Here is an 18,398-nt window from a genome sequence, read left to right as displayed (position 1 = left end):
TTCTCGAAGGAATCCTAATCCCGTTGTGATTACAACACATGTTTTGCTCCCTGAATGATGTTTCTCACCAAACCCCAACCCATTAGCTAACTGTTTAATTGTTGGAGTTAATGTAGTTACTGTGTCTAATTGTTGTAACTAATGTAGTTTGGGATATTTAATGCTTGTCAGCATTTAATATTGCAGGGATGGAGTGCAATAGAGCACAGAATCTAGTGTCTGTCTTAGAGCTTCTCCATCCCCCTGAGCTCTGCCTCTCCACCCTGGTCATCAGAACGTGTGGCATGTCAGCAACCAGGCTTTGGCAGAAGGTTTTTTTTTCTCTGTTACGCTGTGTTTGCAAGGTTATTACCCAAATCATCTGAGTTATGCACAGCCTAAAAAGGTGGAAGTGTAAGAAAATACATTCCTTTTCAGCCACGCAGAGCTTGGAATTCAGATCTGATAGCAGCGCAGTTGTATTCCATGGTTCAAGAATCGATCAGTTCTCAACTATGTGTTTCTTTTGTCCCCTTGGGATGACACAGAGTTCCAGTAGTGCTGAAATCAAAGTGAACCTCCCCACAAGGGGGTTTTCAGTTGGCTCAGTGTGCTTATCCAGCACTACGTGAGCAGCGGTGCTCCTTTCTTTGCATCAGCTCCAGTGCTGATGGAGATGTCAGACTGTCTGACTGTATCCTGTAATTAAGTTGATGTAAACTGTTGTGCTACAGGAGCAAAATGTCAGTAGCTTCAACCACAACCTGAGCTCTCAAACTCTTTGAAGTATATTCACATGATACCCGATAGGTGCCACAGTGAAATTCTGAGTCACTGAAACTTAGGCTACTCTATACTTGTGCATACAGACAAGTGTTAATACTTGCTTCCTTATCTCCCATGACAAGTGAGCAAAGCAAATTTACACTGTTTAATCCCTCACCTATTTTGATTCTGAGACTTCTTGTTAACTGCTGAGCTGTGTGTGTCTGATTTGAACCGAACAGTTTCATATGAGTTACCTGGAAGAGAATTAAGTTCCCTGCTTCTTAAGAGGAAAAGCTTATTATAAAGGCAGCTTAAACCAAGAGTTGCTGTTACTGTTTCTAACCTTTTCTGAGTAAAAGTGTACTGGTTTGCAGAAGTATGTTTGGGAAGAGATCTCTTCATGGATACTGTCTGAAGCTGCTGAACAAGGCTGGCAAACCAGCTTTGCTGGGTGGGATGCTGAATCCTTTCCCAAACCTGCTGTTGCAGACATCTGGCGCTTCAGACTTTCTGGTAGATTGGTTCTGTCCTTGAATGAAGGATGGGAATCACACCAAGAGGGTTTGATAGCACTGATTTATTTATGGGGTTGACTGAAGTGCCTTGTGCTGTTCAAGCAATTATTAAAAGCACTGACTTGGATTCTACAACCTGAAGACTGCATTACATGAAGCCTAGAAGCTATAGGGCACTACTCTTAGTGTGAGCAAGAAAACACCAGGGGGATTTAACAAACAAGTGAAATGAACGTTACACGAATGGCTGCTGGAGCGTTGTGGGGAGTTGGGTTGACTGAATGCTTTCTTCTTCCTGTTGATAGACTTGCAAAGCTCACTGCTGCGGTCCTGCTGGCTAAAGATGTACCTGTGTACTTCTTCTCCACCTATGTCCCTACTCCGTTTGTGGTAAGTCATCTCCTTTGTTATATTGTTGAGCCCTGCAGATAAGGGAGTCCTTGAAAGTTCACTAAAAATGCAAACTAGTGATTTTTTTTTTTTTATGAAATCCCATTATTTAAAGAGAAAATAGAGGCTGCTTGGTACAAAATCACCCAAGAGCTGAGGCTGGAGGTCATCTAGTCCAGCTTGCCTGCTCCAGCAGGGTCACCCAGAGCACATTGCTCAGGATTGCACCCAGGCAGCTCTCCATCCAGGGAAGGAGACTCCACAACCTCTCTGAGCAACCTATTCCAGTGCTCAGTCATCCTCACAGTGAACAAGTTCTTCCTCGTGTTCAGGGAGAGCTTTCTGTGGTTTAGTTTAAGCCTGTCACCTCTCATCCCATTGCTGGCACCACTGAGAAGAGTCTGGCCCCATCCTCTTGACACCCTCCCTTCAGGTACTTGTATGCATGGATCAGATCCCCCTGAGGCCTCTCTTCTCCAGGCTGAACAGGCCCAGCTCCTGCAGCCTTTCCTCACAGGAGGGATGCTCCAGACCCTTCATCATTCTCACAGCCTTTTGTGGGACTTGCTCCAGGTCTCTCATACTGGAGAGCCCAGACCTGGACACAATGCTCCAGGGAAGGCTTCACCAGTGCTGTGCAGAGGGAGGATCAGGACCCTCAACCTGCCAGCAGTGCTCTTCCTGATGCAGTCTGGGTCACCTTGATCCCAATGTCCCATTGCTGGCTCATGGACAACCTAGTGTCCACCAGGTCCCAAGCCACTCTCTACAGAGCTGCTTCTCAGCAGGTCAGGCCCCAGCCTGTGCTGGTGCCAGGCTTTATTCATCCCCAAGGTCAGGACCATGCACTTCATTGAATTTCTTTGCCCATCTCTCCAGCCTGTCTAGGCCCTTCTGAGGGAGGCTGTAACAAGAATGGTTCTGACTTCTCCTGCATGCACATAGTCAATAGAATCACATTTTGCCCTGTTTTCTCTTCTGTAAGCTGTTCTGGTGTGTTATGGATCTTGTTTTGAGGGGAGGCTGAAAGAACTGAGTGCTCTTTAGCAGAAAGTACCTGTCACTTGTTTTTCCACAAGCCCTTTGGTGGATTCCTTCTTTCTATTTCGACCCATTTTCTCTTCAATCCTAGTGTAATCTGAGTGTAGGCTTTTAGTTGGTCAGTTAACAATTGTGTTTGTGTAGTTAGTAAATGGAATAATCTTCCTATGCAACAACTCTCCCTATTAACTACAGGAAAGAGAATGATGAGCATTCATGTATACAGTTTCAAATCAACTGGTGAAATGTTAAGAGCCACTTCTCCTGTAGCATCCTATTGTGTAACTCTCCTAATAATACAATGATACTGTGCCATTCTAGCTGCAGAATTCTTGACTAAATCAGTGTTTCTGGGTTTCCTTTGTAGCCCTATGCTGTTCAGCAGCTCAATGCTGTGGCTGGTGTGATGATCACAGCATCCCACAACCGGAAGGAGGACAACGGGTACAAGGTAAGGCTTGAAGCCTGTAGCGTGTCACAGCCAGCTGCTCTTCCATGTTACCTGCTTTGGGCATTTGGCTCAGCACAGAATCGTGGACTGGTTTGAGTTGGACCTTAAAGCTCCTCCAGGAGGACAGGGACCCCTTCCACTGGAGCAGCTTGCTCCAAGCCCCTGTGTCCAACCTGGCCTTGAGCACTGCCAGGGATGGGGCAGCCACAGCTTCTCTGGGCACCCTGTGCCAGCGCCTCAGCACCCTCACAGGGAAGAGTCTTCCTTTGTGGCACATGTATGTGTAGGTTAGAAGGAGAAATGATTTCAGGTAATTCATCTGTCTTTAACTTGAGTTACACATGCTTTCCTTTGCACCTGGAACACACTGCTTGTGTTTCTTGAGCCCAGGTCTGTTGTGACATTCCATAGAGTCAAATCAGCAGCTGGAGGAATGCTTAATTATGTGTTCACTTCTTAGACTTAAAAATGAGTTTGAAACTAAGCTAGAACCTAGGTGGATTAACCCACACAGTAGGTGACTGTGCTGAAGATGATGACTGTTTAAGACTGTGCTGCTCCCTCTAAGGTTGTTATTCTGGGCATTGAGAGAAAGGTGGGTGCCTTCATTTTGAAAGCTTGGAGCAGTGTTACCATCCATAGTAGTAAAAGCTGCTTATGCAGTGTTGTAACAGTATTTTTGTTCCAAACTTTATATGAATCTGAACTAAACTCTAAACTTTATCTAAACTTGGCCTTCTAAAAGCATCAAGTCAGTGAGTAATGGCAAGGATAGAAAACCCAGCCTTCTTCTGCACACAGATAACTCTTGGGTGTGCCTGTACTGCATTTATCCTCTGTGGAACAAGTTGTAAAGTGCTTCAGCAGCCTTTGCTTAGCTATAGCAATGAAGAAGAAAATGGAATCGTAGAATAGTGATGAATGAGACACGTTTGTTTTCCAGGTGTTTCATTTATCAAGAAGCTCTTATGTTTGTGTCTCTGATACAAAGCACTTATGTCAGGATATTGGATTTTATCCTAGTCTTCCACAAGAATTGTTTTATCTGTCACTATTTCCTCTATGAATCCAGCAGCTTCTAAAGGCTTTTGGGCAACTTTAACCAAACATGACCAAGCCATAGTTTCAAAGGCACTGAGTAATGAGAGACAAATTGATCTGCTCTGTGAGCTCAACCATGCTATTGGCAACCAACTGTGGGAAAACTGGCATCTAAATCATTCTTTAACAAAGACTTTTCATAGCTCAGGGTTTCACAGGGTTTCCAGTTGTTCAGTTACAGAAAACCATGTACCTTGGCACACTGCTTATCTGCTTGGCTTCGATTTCCAACCCAAGTTGTGTCTCTTTATGAAAGGAATGCCAGACAGTGAGGAAGGTAATGGATTGTTTCTGTTCGGTTTGCACAACACTCTGCACTCTAAGTGCCCAGTTTTGGTTTCTCACGTCCTCATGATTTCAGTCATAATAGTTGAATACCAGCTTTTGGGACACCAGGTTGTGGTGTCGCACAGCTGTAATGCTGAACTGTGATTCCACATGACTTTGGAGGATCAAGCCGGTCTGATGTTACCCTTTCCTGTCTGACTTCAAGGAGCAGGAAGTCAGCAGAATCCTGTATCTAAAAGAATTTATCAAGTTAATCTTTGTGAATAAACTGTTTTGTTTTAAACTTACACCAGGTTTACTGGGAAAATGGAGCGCAGATCACCTCTCCTCACGATAAGGAAATCATCAAGTGCATAGAAGAGTGTGTTGAACCATGGAATGGCTCTTGGAATGAGAATCTAGTAGATACCAGTCCCCTTAGGCAGGATCCTCTGAAGAAAATCTGTGACTGTTACATGGAAGACCTGAAAAAGATCTGTTATTACAGGTACTGGATAAAGCAAAATGTACTTAAATGATGGTTTTAAGGGAGCTTTGGGTTCCATGTGGAAAACTGACTTCAGTAATAAAGCATGCAGTGCTGCCATACAGAAACATTGTTCACTTGGGCATAGGGATTGGGCTGTCTTCCCAAATTGTAATAGTTTCAGCCCTGCTTGTAGTGATTTTTATTGTCCCCGACCAGTGACTTGATGTGTCTTTATGGTTCACAGAAGCTGGGTGCTCCACTGCCCCAGACACCACTGTCTGCTTGAGGCCATTGCTCTGTGCAATGTGGGCAATAATTCCTGGTCCTCTCCCCATTCTGTCTTACCCCATCCCTCCTCTGATTAAATGGTCACCAGCATTAGGCCTAAATCATACTTGCTAATGAAAAACCCTGCTTTTGGGCACTGTGCTACAGTAATGCACCCTGATGATTTGATATAAATGAATGTGTTCAAAGATAAATACAGACTAAAAGTGAGGTTGTGACAGAGAATTCTGTGCCTCAGGCTTCCCACAGCACAATATCAGATGTGTGATACTTAGAAAACTCATTTAATAACTGGGATGCAGGGATAGGAGCAGCTTGAGGTGGGTGCCTCCAGGGAGGGACCCAGGACAAAAGTTTATCAGTCATTGGGTTCTTTCCTTGTCTCCAGATGGGCCATAAATGTCATCTTACCTCTGGTGCTCCTTGCTAATGGATGTAACTCCTTTACCTTCCAGTTTGCACTGAGCTTAAGGCCTTCCTTTGCATAAATAAACACAGGTTGTAAACTCAGTTCAGCTTTAGGTGGGAGTTACCTGCTTGTAGCCTAAGGCTCCAGCAACTTCAGCTTCCCATTACTACTCATGCTAAGGAAGACCACCCATCAAAAGACCTCAGTTAAAGGGGCTCAGCTAACTAAATGCAATGCACAACAGAGTGTACATGTGTGGAATAGAGGTGAGAAGATTAAGTGTAAAGGTTAGCTGGGGCAGAAGAGGAGAATAAAAGGAGGGTGAAGAATAATGTAGGTAGAGCAGAGCCAGAGTAAGATCCTCAGGGTGGTGGAAGAGCTGGAGGTTGATGCACAAACCAGCAGTTCATTCTTGGGAGACTTTCAGCTGATTCAGCAGAAGGTGAATATCTCGTTTTCCAGAGGAAGAAGCTTTCAACCAGCAATTTCTAGTGAAACTCCAAATGAGCACGTTTCCTTTGCTCCTCCTTTGAAATCAATGCAGGAATCAGCAGAACAGTACAAAGTGTAACTGCATTTTCTTTTGCTTTTGCTTTCCCCCATGAAAGGAATCTTGTTAAATAACTAAAATCTTCCTGAAATTCTTCTTTCCTCCTCAGGGAGCTGAATATGCAAACAACTCTGAAGTTTGTTCATACCTCTTTTCATGGAGTTGGACATGACTACGTGCAGTCGGCTTTCAAAGCTTTTGGCTTCCAGCCTCCCATTCCAGTACCTGAACAAAAAGATCCAGATCCAGACTTCTCCACTGTCAAATGCCCAAATCCTGAAGAAGGGGAATGTGTGCTGGTATTTTTGTTTCTATTTCATCAGATTTCTGTGAGCATTCCTCTGTTTGGGTATGATAGTGTTGAAAAACCAAGGAAGAGAGCAGGGAGTACCTGGCTTTCAGTTAATACAATCTGAATGAGATTACATATGCATGTAATATCGAAGTAGGAAGACTGGGTTTATTTGCTCTTGTGATTTTTTTTTTTTGTTCTTCCCATCCCTCTTCTTCCACCAGGAGCTGTCACTGAGGCTTGCAGAGAAGGAAAGTGCTAAAGTAGTAGTGGCCACTGATCCAGATGCAGATAGACTAGCAGTGGCGGAACAGCAGGAGAAGTGAGTGATGGGATCGTTTCTTTTCTCTCTTTCTGCAGAAGTAGTAGTGAAAAGGCACAGAATGTCATAAAATCCCAGACTGGTTTGGGTTGGGAGGGACCTCATCCAGTTCCAACCCCCTGCCGTGGGTAGGGATGCCTACTAAACCAGGCTGATCAAGGCCCATCAAACCTGGCTGTGAACAGTGCCAGGGGTGGAGCATTCACCAGATCTATTCATGTTACAGTAAAAGGCCAAATTAAACAGTTCAGTGGTTACTGAAGACAGCAAAATCTTGTTGTTGCTGTATTTTCACTTCTATTAGGCAAACATTCTGCCTTGGGACTGTAGCTATCGGAAGTTTTATGTTTCTTTGTTTTTCCCTGGCTGCTTCATATTGAATGGAAACTATTTTTCTTCCACTGACAGGCCAAAATTCTGGTCATTGTGTAAGTAGCTGTCTGTAGTACACCTGACTGCAGCGTATAGAATCATGGAATGGGTTGGAAGGAAGCTTAAAGCTCCTCCAGTTCCAACCCCTGCCATGGGCAGGGACCCCTTCCACTGGAGCAGCTTGCTCCAAGCCCCTGTGTCCAACCTGGCCTCGAACACTGCCAGGGATGGGGCAGCCACAGCTTCTCTGGGCACCCTGTGCCAGCGCCTCAGCACCCTCACAGTAAAGAACTTCTTCCTTATGTCCAACCTAAACCTATCTCCCCTCCTTCAGTTTAAAGCCATTCCCCCTTGGCCTATCAGGTGTTGGCTGTATAGATTGCTATACTCCTGGTTGATAAGCTAAAAAGGTCTAAGCTATTCTGAAGCTGACAGTAAGGATACTTACAATGGTATCTTTACTTGCTAACAGAATGCACTGGGCTTGTAAATCATTGAGATGTGAGAAATGTGAAGTCCTGTTAATATGGTGGCTTTGTGTAGAGCAGCTTATCAGCAGTGCACTCAGATTCCTGTTCCAGTGCCTGCAGAAGCATCTCCCCCTGCGTGGATGCTCCTGGGATACCTTGAATGAGCACTAACCTTTCTATCCTGTCTGCAGTGGGTGCTGGAAGGTGTTCACTGGCAATGAGCTAGCAGCTTTGTTTGGGTGGTGGATGTTCTCATGCTGGAAGGAAAACTGCTCTGAAGATGCTGATGTGAAGAACATTTACATGTTGGCAACCACAGTGTCCTCAAAGATTTTGAGGGCAATTGCACTTAAAGAAGGATTTCACTTTGAAGTAAGTATGGGGTTTATGAGGTCCTCTGGCTCAGTAAAATCTCATTGCCACGTTCTCCATCTAGCTCCCCCCTCTTCTGACTTTATGAAATGGACAAATAGATGACTTCCAGTCTTTGGGCTTGGAGTTTTTATGCATTCCAGTGTGTGAAGAATGCTGTTTTACCTGAACAGGCCTATTTTCCATGTAGAATCATAGAATGGTTTGAGTTGGAAAGGACCTTAAAATAATCCAGTTCCAGACCCCCTGCCATGGGCAGGGATGCCTCTCACTCGACCACGTCACCTAAAGCTCTGTCCAGCCTGGCCTTGGGCACTGCCAGGGATGGAGCATTTACCCCATCTGCAGCATTTCTCAATGCATGTTACAGTGATTGCAGACTGTGAGATTTAAGGAAGTTTTCCTGATTTTTTTCTTGAAAGAATTTCCCTGAATTTAAATCACATTAACTTTTCAACTCACCTGCAAGGAGGCTGTAAGAGGTGACACAAGTTAAACCCTAACTTACATAAAACAGGAATACTTTTGTCGTGGTTATTTCCCTAGAGGTAAATTCCTCTGTGCGAGAGAATGAAAGTTGTGCAACTCGGTGTTTCCTACACAAATGGAATGCTTTCTGGTGGCTTTGTACCAAGTGCTTAGAGGTTACACCATGTTCCTCCAGGTGCCCAGGTTCCAAGTAGGTTTTACTTCAGATTGTGACAGAGAAAGGAGCTCTTTTGTTCAGATCTTTAATGTAGTTTTGTGAAGGACTTGCTAAAAGAGGTAGTGGGGCTGTCCCCAGTGACTGTATTTTACTTCCTGCATTCAAATTATGTACTTGCTCTGATGTCTGAGACTGTCATAAGAGACTTTAAGTGCTCTAGAGCTTAGCACAAACATGGAAAGATCCAGGGCTTGTTTTTAATACATATCTAAATTAAAGCCATGTGTAGCAGGAAAAAACATTTTGCCAAACAATGAGGAACTAAAAAGTAAAATGGAAAATAACTGTGAAATCCATTTTGAGTGACTGGCCAGATATGCTTCATCACAGAATCCCAGACTGGTTTGTGTTGGAACTGGATGAGCTTAAAGCTCCTTCAGCTCCAACCCCTGCCACAGGCAGGGACACCTTCCATAGAGCAGCTTGCTCCAAGCCCCTGTGTCCAACCTGGCCTTGAGCACTGCCACGGATGGGGCAGCCACAGCTTCTCTGGGCACCCTGTGCCAGCGCCTCAGCACCCTCACAGGAGGACATTCAGTATTCAGGCAGGTTGGATATTGCTGCCTTGTACTGAATTGCTTTATCTCTCAAAATACCTTTCCTTTTGTGGAAAGGAGCACATTGGACTGAAAAAAAAAGGATGAGGAATCTACAGAACCCCTTGGTCTCCTCTAAATCCTTCCCTTCTTGCCCCTTCCCTTCTTGCCCCTTCCTTCTCTCTAAGAAGGACTGCATCTAAGATGCTGCCTGCTTTTGCATGATTTGAAGAGCACAAGCAGTGCTGTTCCCTCCATCACCCTGAAATGCTGCTTGTATTTCTAGAACTTTTCCTTTTGAGTAACTTTGTGCTGCTGTCTCACCTGATAAACCACCATGGAAGATCATTTCTGATCTCAGACTGAACCATCATCTCTCAAGCACACTTGCTCCTTGATTTGATACTCATGTCCTAGTTGACTGTTCCCTCGTAAAACGTTATCCAGTGACTCTTTGTTTTAGATTTATCATCTAAAGAGATGTTTTTTTTATAGTGGATATACTTCTTTGACTTGAAACGACATTGAAAATATATATTTAATGCACTCTTTATCTTTTCTGTTTCAGGAAACACTCCCTGGATTTAAGTGGATTGGAAGTAGAGTAAAAAATCTGCTAGATAATGGGAAAGAAGTTCTCTTTGCATTTGAAGAGTCTATTGGTAAATACGTTCATATCATTTTAAAATGGTGAGAAGTGTGGGTAAATGTCACTAAAAAGAAGTGGTCTTAGTTATAGAACAAATCAAAAGCACTTTATTTCCATTCATGTAGTTACTGGTATTGATATTTTGCTCTCATCAAATCAATTTGCCAACTATGATGATAAATGATACATGAATCTCTGATTCTGGTATTGTACTTTCCTGACACAAGCCTCGTCTGGTACAGCTTGAGAGTCCTGAGATGCCAGAGCCCAACTACTGTTGTTGTGTGGTCATTTAGCTGAGGTGAAGCACAGGATCTGTTCTTAATCAGTTTAATATCTCCCAGGTCCTCTCAGTGAGGACTCGCTACTAATGGCTCTGTGGACCTGGGAGGAGGTTTGCTTTGGTCACACTCCCCATCATGTTGGTGCTGCAGCACCTTCAGGAGGTGTATACTGTCCCCTCATACAATATGAGAGGAATCCAGACATGCAGGAATAGCATTGCATACCTTATGGAAGTGTGTGACTATTCCTGCTGACCTTGACTGGAGCACTCTGTTTATCTTGGTAATCTTGCTGGCACCACTTACCCATGGAGAGCTGTGTAGTGAATGTTTTGGCTATGGGAATTCTCCACTTGGTATAAATGGCAGCTTTTGGGACATCATATTCCTGTATAATATGATGTTTGAAAATGAATCGTAGAATCACAGCATGGTTTGGGTTGAAAGGGATCCTGAAGCTCATCCCATTCCAAGCCCTGCCACAGGCAGGGACCCCTTCCACTGGAGCAGCTTGCTCCAAGCCCCTGTGTCCAACCTGGCCTTGAACACTGCCAGGGATGGGGCAGCCACAGCTTCTCTGGGCACCCTGTGCCAGCACCTCAGCACCCTCCCAGGGAAGAGCTTCTGCCTAAGAGCTCAGCTCAGTCTCCCCTTGGGGAGGTTCAAGCCATTCCCCTTGGCCTGGCCCTACAGGCCCTTGTCCCAAGCCCCTCTCCAGCTTTCCTGCAGCCCCTTTAGGCACTGGAAGGCTGAAGTACACACTGAAGAGGGTTTATGTCCATGCCAGTTTCTTTCATAAAATCAGAGCAGCTTTTAAACCAGGAGTTAAGATCTTGCTCGTGCATCCCTTCACAAAGAAAGCATCCCAGCATTTGTGAGAAGCACTGATTTGGGGGTTACCAAGGCTATATCTCTTGATTGATTCTCATTACTGACAAGACTCTTTGCAGTATTGATGTGCTTGCACAAAACAAGCTTATTTTTATGGTTAGCACTGTACTGTGAGAGAGGTCTTCAGAGAGCAGATGTTATTGATCTGGAATGAATTGATTAGAGCACATATCTTTCCAGCCCTACAATCCTAAGTTAATTTAGCTTTCTTAGACAAGGGGAATGCATATGCAGTGATAAAACCAGTTTATGTGTATTGGCCAATATCCTTTTACAGGAAGAAGGTTAAAAAGCCAATCAAGTAAATCGGTGTAGTAGTATCTCAGGTTACTTTTCTCATGAACAACTTGATTTCTAGGTTTCATGTGTGGCACATCAGTGTTGGATAAAGATGGTGTAAGTGCAGCTGTGGTCATAGCTGAGATGGCAACCTACCTGGAGGGCAAGAACCTCTCGCTAGCACAGAAACTCATCGAGATATATGAAACGTAAGTTGTATTTCCCATTAGTATGTTCCACTTCACTCTTCAGGAGCTGGGAATAATGAATCTTTTTAATGCATCCCTCAGCTGTTTTCTCATTGCAAGCTGTTTTTTTCTGATGCTATGATGAACTGCAGTCTCCAGTATTCCAGATACTACTTAAATGCTCAGTCTCCCAAAGGACTAAAGAGCCCTTTCCTACTGTGAAAGAATTTTGCATTATAGGTCCAGCAGATCAAATTCATTAAATTCTCACTATGTCACTTGTTATCTTGTGGTGTGTGGCTGTATCTTAGTTGTGCTCTGTGTGCCTCTCTTGAAACACCATTTAGACTTCAACACAGTCTGGGGATTGTCACGTGCTGCTCTTCAGAGGTTTGTATTAGAAGAGGGGTTAAAGGAATGGCCTGTGTTCAGTAGCTACAGACAATTCACTGCAGCAAAATGAGGAGCATGTTTATGTCAGAATTAAGTCATTTGCTGTGATAAACCCTGTTCATCAGCAGAAATTCCTGTGCTAATGGAACTGGAAGCGCAGTTACAGCAGATCATAGAATCCCAGACTGGTTTGGGTTGGAAGGGACCTTAAAGCTCATCCAGCCCCAACCCCTGCCCTGGGCAGGGACCCCTTCCACTGGAGCAGCTTGCTCCAAGCCCCTGTGTCCAACCTGGCCTTGAACACTGCCAGGGATGGGGCAGCCACAGCTTCTCTGGGCACCCTGTGCCAGTGCCTCAGCACCCTCACAGGGAAGAGCTTCTGCCTAATATCCTGCCAGCCCAGCACCTGGTGAGCACTTACATTAGGTCTGATTTGGGGTAGTAGTTTTAACTTGGATGGACTCATCAATCACCTTCCTCAGAGGCTATTGAAATAATCTGTTGTTATGGCTATGGCAGACAAGTTTTGATGGTGAGGGAATGATACTGGGTATTAATTTCCTGAAGGCTTCCAAGCCAAATGACTGGATTTTAGTTCTTTGGAGCTCAGACCTATACTTGAGTTTATAAAATAGCTGAAGGTGATCTGAGTAATGCAGCTAAATCTGCTTCAGAGTCCAACCGTTTGCCTATAAATACCTGTTCCCACAGCTGTGACAACTGCATTCTTGTGTTGCTTTTCCACACAGGAGCTTTCTTTAGTTACTAAATGTAAAGAAAACAGTCTGGTAACTGAAAATGTTCATCTGCTTGTAGGTACGGGTACCACATATCAAAGACTTCCTATTTCTTGTGCTATGATCCTCCTACTATCAAAAGGATATTTGAGAGACTTCGGAACTTTGATGCTCCTCAGTCTTATCCCAAACTTTGTGGCATTTACAATATCTTACATGTGCGAGATGTCACCACTGGCTATGACAGCAGCCAGCCAAATAAAATATCGGTGAGTTATGAGGGACTTTTGCAAGAGAATCATGGAATGGTTTGGGCTGGAAAGGACCTTAAGATCATCCAGTTCCCCCCCCTGCCATGGGCAGGGACACCTTCCACTAGAGCAGCTTGCTCCAAGCCCCTGTGTCCAATCTGGCCTTGAACACTGCCAGGGATGAGGCAGCCACAGCTTCTCTGGGCACCCTGTGCCAGCGCCTCAGCACCCTCACAGGGAAGAGCTTCTCCCTTATCTCCAGCCTGAACTTCCCCTGTTTCAGTTTGAACCCATCACCCCTTGTCCTATCACTGCAGTCCCTGATGAAGAGTCCCTCCCCAGCATCCTTGTAGCCCCCTTCACACACTGGAAGCTGCTCTGAGGTCTCCACGCAGCTTCTCTTCTCCAGGCTCAACAGCCCCAATGTTCTCAGCCTGGCTCCATGCTCCAGCCCCTGAGCATCCTCATGGCCTCCTCTGGACTTGCTCCAGCAGCTCCATCCCCTCCTTATGTTGAAGACATCAGTACTGCACAGAGTGTTGCAAGTGGCATCTTGCAAGAGCAGAGCAGACTTATACGTATTAATAAGTATTATAAGAAAACAAGTATTCACTTATTTTCATGTAACAGTGAATTGATTTTATTAGTTGAAGTGAGCTCGGTGTTCTTCAACTCTGAAGCTGTCTAGCAGGCTTCCAGATGTTGGAATTCCAATTGGAGCAAGAGGCCATTCTGTTATCCTTAAACACTGAGTCTCATCAGACTGAAACGACTTGTTCTTGCCTTGCACTGGCTGGTGGATGTATACAGGGGGGGATTCCAGCATGTCTATTTAGCTTTGCATGTACTGAATGTTGTAGTTAACACCAAGCAAACATAAAATCACCCCCTTTTGTGGAAGTTGGGGTCTTGTGTAATAAGATGATGTTGGTTTTATAGGTGCTGCCAGTGAGTAAAAGCAGTCAGATGATCACTTTCACCTTCCAAAATGGTTGCGTTGCCACCCTTCGGACAAGTGGGACAGAGCCAAAGATCAAGTACTACGCAGAGATGTGTGCACTGCCTGAGCAGAGGTAAGCAGAGAGCTGCATGCACACTGCGACATGCATTTGGGATGAAAGTCAGTAGAAAGAAACCAATTCCTTGCCTGTGGGTGATTCCTCTGCTACCTCCTTGGAGACCTGAGCCTCACTGACTGTTCCAGCCTGTTAAACTCACCAGTGATGCACATTCCTGCTCCTAAGGGAGCCCCTCTGTAGTGGATAAGACAACTGAATCCTCGGCGTCTGCTGCATGAGGAGACTCATTTATTAACCCAGCTCCTCATTCACTTCAAATTAAAGAGTGATTAAGTGCTGCTGATGGCACATTGCTTAAACCCTGGTGAATTCTTGCTGCATTTGGGAATCTGTGTTGCTCTGAGCTACAGGAATAGTAGTAAAGGTCTGTCCCGTTTTGACAGCCACCTCGATTAAGCTATTCCCAGTTTAAAAGAGGTGGGTACAAATACAGGGTGTGTTTGCATCAGTGAAATCAGGAGTGTGTATGAGCCTAGCTTCTTGGCCTGGCTAATGGAGAGAACCAGCTCTTGAACTGGATTCCTAACCTGAATTGCAGCAGTATTCCCCCTTTTAGACTCTTATTCCAACATTCCTGTGGAGCAGAGAATAGAAATAATATATAGGGGCCTCTGATTTGCTATTTCTTTCTACTTCTTGGCAGGAATTCAGGCTGAGCATGGTTTTATCACTGAATGTTTTGGTCAGATTTAGGCAGTCAGTGGATAGATTGTGAGTGGTAGATAGCCCTTGCTTGGAAAATGTCCATGTGAGGGGACACACAAATCCATGCCTAGGCAGTTTTCCACAGATTGCTGTGGAATCTGTGCTTTATTGCTGTATATAGAATCATAGAACCACAGCATGGTTTGGCTTGAAGGGACCTTAAAGCTCCTCCAGTTCCAACCCCTGCCACGGGCAGGGACCCCTTCCATAGAGCAGCTTGCTCCAAGCCCCTGTGTCCAACCTGGCCTTGAACACTGCCAGGGATGGGGCAGCCACAGCTTCTCTGGGCACCCTGTGCCAGCACCTCAGCACCCTCCCAGGGAGGAGCTACATGAAGGGCATCAACACAGGTATGGCCTATGTTCTGCATCATGCTTTAGTTGTTCTGTAGTAACCATGGAATAAGAGCAGGTCAGGGAAGTGGGGATTCTATATCCCAGTTTTCTGAGTGGCAGCTTTTGCTAGAACCTTGCTATTTATTCAGTCAGAGAGCTTTCTGCTTGTGTGGCATGTGAAAGCACTTATGTGGGTATGGAAATTCTCACTTCAGCTAGAACATGTTTCCATGAACCTGGGAGTGGGCAACATACCATTTGGTGAAAGAAAAGGCGAGGTATATTTAGGGTAAGAAGCTGCACCAAAAAGGAAGAAACAAATGCTAGAAATGCTGTCTTTTACCTAATCTTAACACAAGTAAAGGCCAGACAAGGGTAGTGGGGAGAGGAACAACAGACAGGAGGATGCTTTGCATCATTTAAGCTTCTGCTGCTGTTTGTTCTGGTAAGTCAGAAAAGTGCATTGACATTTAATTTGTTATTACCTGTGGTTAATGGCCATTCTTATCAGGAACACGAAATGGCCAACAGCATCCTGGCTTGTGGCAGCAGGGTCAGGGCAGGGATTGTGCCCCTGCACTGGGCACTGGTGAGGCCACCCCTTGAATCCTGTGTTCAGCTCTGGGCCCCTCACTGCAAGAGAGACATTGAGGGGCTGGAGTGGGGCCAGAGAAGGGAATGGAGCTGGTGCAGGGCCTGGAGCCCAAGTGTGATGGGGAAGGGCTGAGGGACCTGGGGGGTTCAGTGTGGAGAAGGCTCAGGGGGGACCTGATGGCTGCCTACAAGTGCCTGACAGGAGGATGGAGCCAGGAGGGGCTGGGCTCTGCTCCCAAGGAACAAGGGATGGGACAAGAGGAACCGGCCTCAAGCTGCACCAGGGCAGGTTTAGATGGAGCTGAGGAACAATTCCTGCCCCAGAGGGTGCTCAGGCATTGGAACAGGCTGCCCAGGGCAGGGCTGCAGGCACCCTCCCTGGAGATATTTAACAGATGAATAGATGTGGCACTTAGGGACACGGGTTAGTGATGGCTTTGCAGTGCTGGGTTAATGGCTGGACTCAGTGGCCTTAGAGGTCTTTTCCAACCTAAATGATTCTATGATTCTAAATTGAAAAGCTCTCAAGCTTCCCTGGTTCAAGGCATAAAGTGGCCTGTAGGAACCTCCAAAGACATCCCTCTCTGTAACAGCATTCCAAGTACTCTGGGTTCCTGTTTATTGGTTATTCTTAAGAGCTGAACATCAGGAAAGGCAGTTTAACAACAGCATTTTGGGGTGGCCTCTTTAAGAGGCAGTGGTGTCCTGAAGTGCAATGATGGAGTCTCAGTTACACAAATGAAGCAAGCAGATGTAAATAAGCCTGTTTTGCCTGTTCTCTGTTAAAACCAGGCTGAGTTCCTCTCCTTCCACTGAGACTTCTGGCACAGGGTTATGCATTTTTAAAGCAGTTTTGCAATGCATTAGTGCAGGCGGATCAAATGAATGTCTGGGCATTTAAATAGGGAAAGGATCAGCACATTACAGTGTCCTCTTCTGAGCCACGACACTTTGCCTTGATTACTCAATCCTCCTAAATGGCTCTTTAGCCAAAATACAATCAGAAAACTTAGATCATAGAATCACAGAATGGTTTGGGTTGGAAAGGACCTTAAGATCATCCAGTTCCATTACCCCCTGCTGTGGGCAGGGACAGCTCAGCCTAAGCCATGTCACCCAAGATGGGCATCTGGATGCTGTGTGGAGGAAAATATGGGTTTTCTACCTCCTCTTGGTAGCTCATTCTTCTTTTAAACCCATTTACACTCCGTGTCTGACCAGTCTTGCATTGGTTTTGCAGTTAGGAGTTGTCGTGTCCCCTCTGCCAGCCTGGAGCCCTCTAGTGGAGATTAATTTGTTCAATAATTAAATGAATTTAAATTGATATTGCAATAGTCCCCATGGAAAAGTAGCTGGTTGAAGTGAGAAGGTTGGAGTCTCTACACTGTGATGCTGGTAGGAAACGTAACAGCTCCATCACCATCAGATCCTGCTTTTCAGGTTGTAAATGGATGCTTGGTGTGTATCAGACCTCTGACACCATCTTGTTCTCTTGTCCAGTGACAGAAACGTGCTGGAAGAAGAGCTTCAGAAGCTGATTGAAGCTTTGATTGAGAATTTCCTTGAACCTGATAAGAATGGACTGATCTGGCGCTCGGCTTAGATCTGCTGGCCCTGGTGTTCAGAGCAGTGACCCTCTGCCCTGTGTCACAAAGGAACCAAGAACACAACTCAGTTTAATATATATGTGTGTGTGTGTGTATGTGTGTTAAACAGCTATGGTTTTATTCTATAAAGGAGCATTCTTTTGTCAGGCTTTTCACCAAAAGAACATTGGAAAAGCAAATTGGGATAAGGAGAGGAGGTGAGAGAAAAGGATGGAATTTCTTTTCTTACTACAGTTCTCAATCCTTTTGACCAAAAGACATGGTTAACCTGCACCAATGCAAATGAACTGCCCTCGCAGGTTTAAGACAGATCTTAACCACTAGATCATGTCTTCAACTCATTTCAGGTATCAAATAGCTTTTGTGGGCTAAAGGCTTTATAATCAGATAGTCACTTAAAGGAAGTGATTGCTCCAGCCTGACAAAGAAGCCTGTTTCTTCCTAGCTGTTGTGTGTGAGTGTAGGTATCATGACAGCTCTTCATTTCCCAACAAGTGGAGGTAGAGTCCAGTGCTTTGCATTCCTTGTTTAGGCAAGTTGTTCAATATGACCTTTTTCAGCTCCTGAAGTAACCTTCTGTTGTTCAAGGTGCTCTTGGTGCGCTGTAACGTTCCTGTGTGTACCTTATTTACTCAACGGTGTAACAATAGTGGCACCACACAGAGCTCCACTTGCAGCCTGGGTTTGGATTACACAGTGCTTCCAGAGGGATAGAGACTTACTCATTCCCTGGTTAAATTGCCCATTTGAGCTACTTTGCACCTGCTTTCTTTTAGCCCATGGCCCTGAAGGGAGAAAGAGATCTTAAACCTTTTAGTAAAGGTGTCAGAAATAATCCAGTAACTTTGACTGTAAATTCCAGCTGGTGACTTTTTGGGGGGTTTATGGCTTGAATTCCTATTGCCTGTGTATTACAAAAGGAGTGGACATGGAGGTGAGACCCAGATACCATCATATTTTCTTTCCTAGTTACTAAGCCATTACTTTTTGTGGTGTCTTGTAAGCTGATTTCTGTTACAAGAGCAGTCACAATAGTATTTTTTTCTCTTTTAAGGCATGTTTCTAACAACTTCCCATCTGTTTCCTA

At 45.0% G+C, this 18,398-nt stretch overlaps 1 protein-coding gene across 1 annotated transcript in view; it reads left to right on the top strand.

The window, feature by feature from the left end:
- PGM2L1 (phosphoglucomutase 2 like 1) overlaps positions 1–17,384 on the top strand; it is a 39,671-nt gene extending 22,287 nt beyond the window's left edge. The window contains exons 4-14 of the mRNA XM_057421184.1: positions 1,568–1,652; positions 3,061–3,144; positions 4,827–5,020; positions 6,359–6,548; positions 6,766–6,863; positions 7,897–8,077; positions 9,888–9,981; positions 11,502–11,631; positions 12,820–13,009; positions 13,931–14,064; positions 17,205–17,384. Coding sequence (XP_057277167.1) covers positions 1,568–1,652; positions 3,061–3,144; positions 4,827–5,020; positions 6,359–6,548; positions 6,766–6,863; positions 7,897–8,077; positions 9,888–9,981; positions 11,502–11,631; positions 12,820–13,009; positions 13,931–14,064; positions 17,205–17,307 — 1,483 coding nt within the window. The 3' untranslated portion in view covers positions 17,308–17,384. The remainder of the gene's footprint in view (positions 1–1,567; positions 1,653–3,060; positions 3,145–4,826; positions 5,021–6,358; positions 6,549–6,765; positions 6,864–7,896; positions 8,078–9,887; positions 9,982–11,501; positions 11,632–12,819; positions 13,010–13,930; positions 14,065–17,204) is intronic.
- Positions 17,385–18,398: the final 1,014 nt, after the last annotated feature.

The sequence above is a fragment of the Pezoporus wallicus genome, unplaced genomic scaffold, assembly GCF_028554395.1.
Source record: "Pezoporus wallicus isolate ANWC-B61680 ecotype Strahan unplaced genomic scaffold, APGP_CSIRO_Pwel_v1 contig_8372, whole genome shotgun sequence".
Lineage (NCBI taxonomy): Eukaryota > Metazoa > Chordata > Aves > Psittaciformes > Psittacidae > Pezoporus > Pezoporus wallicus.
This window is presented reverse-complemented; position numbering and strand designations above follow the sequence as displayed.